At 37.3% G+C, this 8,298-nt stretch overlaps 1 protein-coding gene across 4 annotated transcripts in view; it reads right to left on the reverse strand.

The window, feature by feature from the left end:
* The window catches only part of Focad (focadhesin), a 399,091-nt gene that overhangs the window by 174,072 nt on the left and 216,721 nt on the right, over positions 1-8,298 (reverse strand). For all 4 annotated transcript variants that reach the window (XM_029569601.1, XM_008845526.3, XM_008845525.3 and 1 more), the window contains 2 exons: positions 1,610-1,660; positions 407-490 (listed from right to left, as the gene is read on the reverse strand). In XM_029569601.1, the coding sequence (XP_029425461.1) occupies positions 407-490; positions 1,610-1,660 (135 nt within the window). The remainder of the gene's footprint in view (positions 1-406; positions 491-1,609; positions 1,661-8,298) is intronic.

An 8,298-nucleotide genomic window follows, 5' to 3' on the forward strand; every position in this document is an offset into this window, starting at 1 on the left:
ATGTTTTCTTTATGGCACTTTTTAATAAAAAATAAAAATTTTGGCAGCACAGATGGCAGAAATATTAATCTGTGCAGGCAATGATTGGATTTGAAGACCAAGGTGGCACTCTGATTTGAAAGCAAAGTTGTTCCTATAACACAGACATATGTAACTCTAGTTACTTAAGATGATTAATTTGTGACATACCTGTCTTCCATTTGCTTTAAAGAGATTCAAACCCATTGCCTATGAACCTAGGACCTCACAATTTTACAGATTAAACAAATAATATTAGTTACTACATTGTATGGACAATGCAGCTATAGTTACATAAATACTCATCGGGTAAAGTTCCCTAAGACAGTGGTTAAGGTCATAAAACCAAAAAATTAAAAGCTGCTCATGGGAAAGCAGAAGTGCCTACCTTTTCAGGCAGGTGAAGAATGGAGTGCTCTCCTGCACTGAAGTGAGACAGAGATTTATATGCAGCATTTGCTACAACTGGATCCTAGATAAGACAAACAAACAAAAAGCAAGATATATTAAATATCAGATCTAGAAAAGGCAATAAATCTTCCCTAACCAATGGCAGGGTTCTAAGCTGGTGCTTTGGACATGGTATTTGAGTATTACTTATGCCGAAAGGACATAGAAGCTTGAGAAGTTAAATTTCTCATTTCAAATAAATGTTGCTGGGGGAGGGGTTGCTTAAAAGAGAAATAAGACAACCATCAAACATTTCTCTGGAAAATCTGCCCCAAACAAAAATAGAAGATAAAATTCAGCCAATGGGGTCAGAAACAAATTTTCATCCTAATTTGGATATTAAAAATAACTTTTTTTAATAACTCATAAATCACTGAGGTCCCTGTGAATTAATATGGTTTAGTGGAAGGACTTATAAGAGTTTAGACTCTGATAAGCCTGTGTTTAACACAACAAGCAAGTCTTTTGAAATCAAAGTTGATGCACCCATAGGTCAGATGTGACATCACCAAACTTTTATGCTCCTTCATTGGAATGGTATTAAATACTGTACTAGAAGGTTGGGGAAATGGGTCATTCATTTATTTAGTTCTAGCCTTCCAAGTATGAGGACTTGAGTTTGATCTGCTGAACCAAAGTAAAAGAAGACCAGCATAGTGGCATACTCGTAATCCTAGCACTGAGACTGTAGAGAAAGGTAGATTCCTAAGGTTCACTGGTCAGCTACTCTAGACTATAAGAAAAGCTCCAGACTTTAGGAGACCCTGCCTCAAAAAATGGTAGATGGTGCCTGAGGAATAACATAAATGGCTGTCCTCTGGCCTACACACAAACTACAGTGTACTAGCATTTTTGTCTCTTTGGTACGCTTGTTATGTGAGAGGGCAAAAACAGATAAAGGACCGGACAATGTAAAAATATGAGACAATTTCTTTATGTCTATCACATTCAAAGAACATGAAGATCACTTCATAATAGAAATATAATAAGCATAATTTGAGAATACTTTTAAAATGTAAACTCACTAATAGATACATTCTTAAATCAAGAAGTTCAAGAGACTTCTATTTTTTATCCTGAATCTTACTTCACAATACTTTTCCCAGTTTGTTCTGATTCATGAATATCCAGGGAAAAATACCTTATTCTGAGTGTGAGTCCAAAGGAAACTGAGGGCTTGAACTTTAAAATTCTGAAAAATATCAAGAAATACAAGGGAAAAAAATATGACACAAGTTAAACTGAAAATGATTTGACGTAACAAATAATGGAAATTAAACTATGTCTTAAATTACAGCAGCATTAGCCAAATGTGGTGGTGTACACCTTTAATCTCAGCAGGTCTGTGAGAGCTAGACCAACCTGGTCTACACAGCAAATTCCAGGCCAGCTGGAGGTACAGGGAGACCTTGTCTCAAAAAACAAAACAAAAACAAATACACCATTATTAATTAACTCAACCTGTATTTACCCATAAAAGGAAAATACTCACATCATCCATTTGAACACATGGACAATTTTAACAGACTGAGATGCTGAGATTATCAGATATAAAAACTAACCACTTTTCTCTGACCCCTTAAGTCCCAATCAAATGTCATTTGTTCATGTCCCTATTCCAGGCTGTACATTTCTCATAGCAGTGCCCATGTTTTTTGCATTTCAAAGACTTTAACCACAGAGTCTAGAGCAGTTCCTTTGAAATGGCAATTATTTAAAATATAATTGGGTGGGTAAGGGACTACATTCAGGAAATACATTCATATACATTAAAAAAACAAAGTAATGAAATTTTAAGTGCAAAATATTTTAATGAATTAAATATTTTTTTATTCCAAAGAGAATTAACACATTTGTCCAGAAATAACTTGAAACAGGTTACATAAAAATGCATACACAATGATGTTTAAGTGGAGAAAAATAGGAGTAAGAAATCAAAGACCAAAGAATTTTCCCACATGGGGTCAACTTTGGTAGAATAATGAAAGTTTGCATCATTAGTTCTGTTATTTTTTTTTTTAATCCTAAGGAGTTTATTGGGTTTGCTACCAGAGCATAGGGTGGGGGTTTATTTAAAGAAGAGTGGACATCCATCCATTTACAGCTGCACTGGAAAGTCCACAGTCAAAGGAAGATACTGTGACTTCCCGACAGCTGCAAATGGTGAGAGAAGGTGCCTCATCCTCATAAGTGAGTGCATATCCTGATGTAACTGCAGGAACCAGAATATGGAAAGAAACCAGAGAGGTAAAGGGAAAGAAGGAACGCTAGAGAGACGAATAGTAGGAGACAGGTGTTACTAAGGGAAAAATATGTAAAAAAGGTGTAGTTAAAGGGGAGGGGGGGAAGGAGGGCTATAGAAAGAACTATGGGAATGGGGGGGAGGGTTCTCCCAATACACAGTAAAAAAAAAAAAAATCCTTAAGCACAGAAGGAAGGCTATGGGGATGAAAGAAAGCCCTGCCAGATCCCATAGGGTTGTTAAGTGAAAATCACAGTGCCAGAGGTAGGTTGTCCCTCTATGAGCTGTTGGCCAGAGCAGCAGTTTTGGTCCCCAAAACAAGAAAGACCATTGCCAATAATGTTGGTCGTACACTGAAAGTGGACAATAAACCGTACTGCTGAAGATACCACATGATGTGAGCAAGGGAGAGGGAGAAATCAAGCTTGGACTAAGCTGGAAACTCCCTGTCACTGGATGGGTCTTTCAGAAGGCAATATGCAGATGGCTGGGGGAGAACTGTCCCCTGTAATTTTTGCTCAACAACAGACCCCACATGTTGCACTATCAACGTGCCAAAAAAGATATTCCAGCAGGTGCCATAGTGATGTGTCTACTCAGCACCCCACAGAAATTTTTCAAAAACTGACCATATACTGGGTCACAAAACAAACCTCAACAAACAGCAAAAAATTGAAATAATTTCATGCATTCTATCGGATCACAATGCAAAAAAGCTCAAAATCAACACTAAACAAATCCCTAGTCACTATATGAACTCATGGCGATCGAACACACTCCTAAACAATGAGTAGGTCAAAGGAGAAATTAAGAAAGAAATAAAAGAATTCCTGTAATTCAATGAAAAGGACAATACAACACAACATAACCTCTGGGACACATTAAAAGCAGGCCTAAGAGCAAAGTTTATAGCTCTAAATGCCTATATTACAAAATTAGAAAGAGTCCAAATAAATGACCTAACACTTCAACTCAAGACACTTGAAAGGTAAGAAGAAATGAAAGCCAAACCCAGCAGAAGAGAAAAAATAACAGAAAGCAGAGGAGAAACTGATGAAATAGAAACAAAGAAAACAAACAAACAAAAAAAATCAAGGACTCTAACAGCTGGTTCTTTGAAAAGCTAAAGAAGATACACAGACCTTACCCCAGTAAATCAAAAGAAAGAAAGAGCAAATCCAAATCAAGAAAATCACAGATAAAACGGGAAACATCACAACAGACACCCAAAAGATCCAGACTATTATAAGGGAATATTTTAAAAACTCATATGCTACTAAATCTGAAAATCTAAAAGAAATTGAGAGAGAACTGAAATCATGGGAACCACCAAAGTTACACCAAGAGAGATCAACAGTTTAAACAGACACATAACAAATAAGAAAATTGAAACAGCAATACAAAGTCCCCAACGAAAAAAGCCCAGGCCCAGATGGATTTACAGCAGAATTCTACCAGATATTTAAAGAAGACCTCCAACCAATATTAAATAATTCAAAATGATAGAAACAGAAGGAGAAGTCTATGAAGCCAGCATCACTCTAACACTGAAATCGGGTAAAGACACAACCAAAACAGAAAACTATAGACCCATATCTTTAAGGAAGATAGATGCAAAATTTCTCAGCAAAATACTTGCAAACTGCAAACAGACAAACATTAAAAAAAATCATTCATCATAATCAAGTAGGCTTTATCCCAGAGATGCAGGGATGGTTCAATATATGTAAGTCAATAAATGTCATAAATTAAAGGAGTACTATTTGGAAAAAAACAGGTCAAACTATCACTTTTTGAAGATGATATACTACACATAAGAGATCCCAAAAGTTCCACCAGAAAATTCCTAGAATTGATCAACACTTACAGTATAGTGACAGGTTATAAAATCAATCTACAAAAATCAGTAGCCTTTCTATATAACAATAACAAGCAATTGGAGAAAGAATACAGGGAAATGTTCCCATTCACAACTGCTGCAAACATATATATCTTGGAATAAATCTGACCAAAGACAGGAAAGAGCTCTACAATGAAAATTTTAAATCTTTAAAGAAAGAGCCTGAAGACACTAGGAGATGGAAGGACCTCCCATGCTCATTGATTAGAAGAATTAATATTGTGAAAATGACCATCCTACCAAAAGCAATATATAGATTCAATGCAATCCCAATCGAAATCCTCATGACGTACTTCACAGAATTAGAAAAAAATACCCTTAAATGCATATGGAAGCAAAAAAGACCCCAGATAACCAAAGCAACCCTGAGCACAAAGAGTAATGCTGGGGTGCATTACTATACCAGATCTCAAAGTATACTACAGAGCTATAGTTATAAAAACAGAATGGTACTGGCACAAAAAATAGACACATGGATCAATGGAACATCACTGAAGATCCAAACCAGAGTACATGCAATTTCAGCCTCCTGATATTTGACAAAAGTGCCAAGAACACACAATGGAGGAAAGACAGCATCTTCAACAAATGGTGCTGGCAAAACTGGATCTCCACCTGTAGAAGAATGAAACCAGATCCTTATCTTTCACCTTGTACAAAAGTCAACTAAATGGATCAAAGACTTCAATGTAAAGCCTGAATCTCTGAAACTGTTAGAAGAAAACATTGGGAAAAACCTACAAGATATGGGTGTAGGAAAGGATTTTCTTAGATAGGCAGAAGTTGCTCAGAAATTAAGGTCAGCAATCAACAAGTAGGACATCATTAAACGAAAAAGCTTCTGTACAGGAAAAACGAAAAACAAAAAGTGAAGAGAAAACCCACAGAATGGGAAAAAATCTTCACCAGTGACACATCTGACAGAGGTTTAATGTCCACAATATATAAAGAACTCAAAAAACAAAGAATCACAAAACCAAATGACCCAATGAAAAGATGGTCTAAAGATCGAAACAGAGAGTTCTGGAAGGAAGAAATAAAGATGGCTGAGAAACATCTCAAAAAGTGTTCAACATTGTTAGTCATTAGGGAAATGCAAACTAAAACCACTCTAAGGTATCACCTCACCCCAATCACACTGGCTAGGATCAAGAGAACAAATGATACCAAATGCTGGAGAGGATGTGGACAAAGGGGAACACTCATTCACTGCTGGTGGGATTGCAAACTTGTTCAACCCCTATGGAAAGCAGTGTGGAGAACTCTTAAAAAACTACAAATGACCCTACCATATGACCTGGTTATACCACTCCTTGGCATATACCCAAAAGACTCACTCTATTGTACAGACACTTGTAAAAACATGTTTGTTGCTGTTCTTTTCACAACAGCTAAGAGATATAAGCAACTTAAGTGCCGCTCAACTGACAAGTGGTTAACAAAAATGTGGTCTATTTACACAATGGAGTTCTATTCAGCAGTAAAGAAAGATGAAATAATGAAATTTGCAAGTAAATGGATGGATCTAGAAACTGTTATACTAAGTGAAGTAACATAGACTCAGATAAACAAATGATGTATGATCTCCCTCATATGTAGATCCTAGCTCCAACTCCTTTTAAATTCCAGGTCCTTTTAATAAGATGATGCTGTACAGCAGTCCCTTCTGCAAGAAATAACTACTATCATCACAACTTAGGCTGAGCCTGCTCGCAAAACATCGACACAAGTGAGCTTGTTGACAGTTATGCTCATTCATTAATAGAGGGCCAAGCAAGGTCATTGTACCCTCACTGGATTATCCAGCCACTGTTCCCAGCCGACGGTGTGTAATTTGGCACCAAACACACATGGCCTCCTGGATTTGGGGAGGGCTAAAGAATACAATCTGGGGAAGGCTAGAAAGAGAAGGTATGATCCATACTGGATAAAGACTAAGTGCATACACTCAGGACATACACACACCTCAGCAAACTCTCAGTTATCTTGGTAAGTAAGCTCAATAAATTCATTGGTTCCCCAGTAAAACTTTAATCAAATATTTTCTTGACATTAGAACCTTAAAAAGGAATAAACATTGCTTAGCATCTCCAGGAAAAGAAGTCTCACAACAGATGGAAAATTCATTTGAAAATGCTATTATGTCTCATAATTATTTTTTTAAAAAAATAAAATGAAGCCTTTAGCTATACATATGGACTCTTATGAAATTATATTGGCCCCTTTAATCTTTGGTTATTCTTTCCTTTTGGGTGTTTAAGGCCATAGAGTTGGTCCGGATAAACTGATTTATTTTTACTCTTAAGGTCATTTGAGGATCTGTTCCTCAGGGGTAACATGGGCTTGGGAGGAGCCCCTGGCTCCTTTCTTTTACCAGTTCCACCTATGTGAAGATAAGTCAAAGGTCCTGCTCAACCATGGTTGGCTTTGCTTGGAAGCATGGAGGAAATGATTCCTCTGTGTTAAAACTCCTCTTTATACACTGGACACTGGTTCAAGCCCAATGCCAGACAGGTGATACCTTCTTTTGAGTTGTTGGCCACAGTGGCCAAAGGGACTCCCAGATAGTAACCCAGCATAGAACTGGGGAAATGAACAGCAGACCCCAATCTTATCCAAAGGAATATTGACAACTGATTAGCGCTAGATGAGGAACAGCTGACCATCCTAAAACAAAGACCTCTAGATAGGCTGACTAAGAGGACCCAACAGAAATGACATAATGTATGAATTCCAGTGTAGGGGGGAAACTATGGGTGGGTGCCAATGGGGGAAGGTTATGAAGTTAAGATGTTCTCTATGAAATTAAATAAAAATAAATAAAAATTTTAAAAAAAGAAAAAGAGAATGTAAAAGGTGTTACAAGGATATGGGAATGGAGATATTTCTAAAATAGAGAAAATGAGAAAGCATAAGGAAGTGATGAAGGTCTGTGTAGCTAAGGGAGACAACCAGTTATAGTTGTAAAATTATGGATAAATTTGTTTTCTCTCTCATCTAGAAACCTTTGAGAGGGAACTGACACTGATTCTAACCACTCCAACAGCTATCAAAATACCTGAAAGCAAATCCTGAACCTAGAGTCCAGCCTTGGAAGACAAAAGAAAAATGAGGAGGAACACAATAGGGGGATGCTTTTGGAAGCCCTTGTCAAGAAATTCCAATGGACTCTCATATGAATATTTGAAAATTGCCATGTTCTGACTTTTTTCTAGTTCTCTATCTAGAACTTATAATGCTAATTACTCTTGCCTTTACTTCTTCACATAGTCATGAGTCAAGGACTTTCTCTTCCCCCTACAGTTAAAGAGTTATGCAATTTGGGCATCTTTTAGATAGACCCACTGAAGGAGTACCCCAGTTGCCTCACCCTGCGTCCCCTGTTCAGCATGGAAGAAGCCAGAGCGGTCTTTGTCCTGATTCCCATTCCACAAGTTGGGTAACCTCTTCAGAGAATGGTGAATAGGAGGTAGGAATTGGCTAGGGTAAAAAGATCCCAAAGAAACGTAGCCAGTTTCTTGGCTAAAAGTCAAAATGTCCTTGGGCCTCTTACCAACATAGTCTGTTCCAAAGGCCAAAAATGTTGAAAGTATTTGGGAGCCTGTATGTATCCTTAAAAGACTTTAGGGGTACCTCTTCAGACAGGGGAATGGTAGAGTAGCCAAACACCCCATAAAAATAAATAAAT

This window comes from Nannospalax galili, unplaced genomic scaffold (genome assembly GCF_000622305.1).
Source record: "Nannospalax galili isolate Female #2095 unplaced genomic scaffold, S.galili_v1.0 scaffold1082, whole genome shotgun sequence".
Lineage (NCBI taxonomy): Eukaryota > Metazoa > Chordata > Mammalia > Rodentia > Spalacidae > Nannospalax > Nannospalax galili.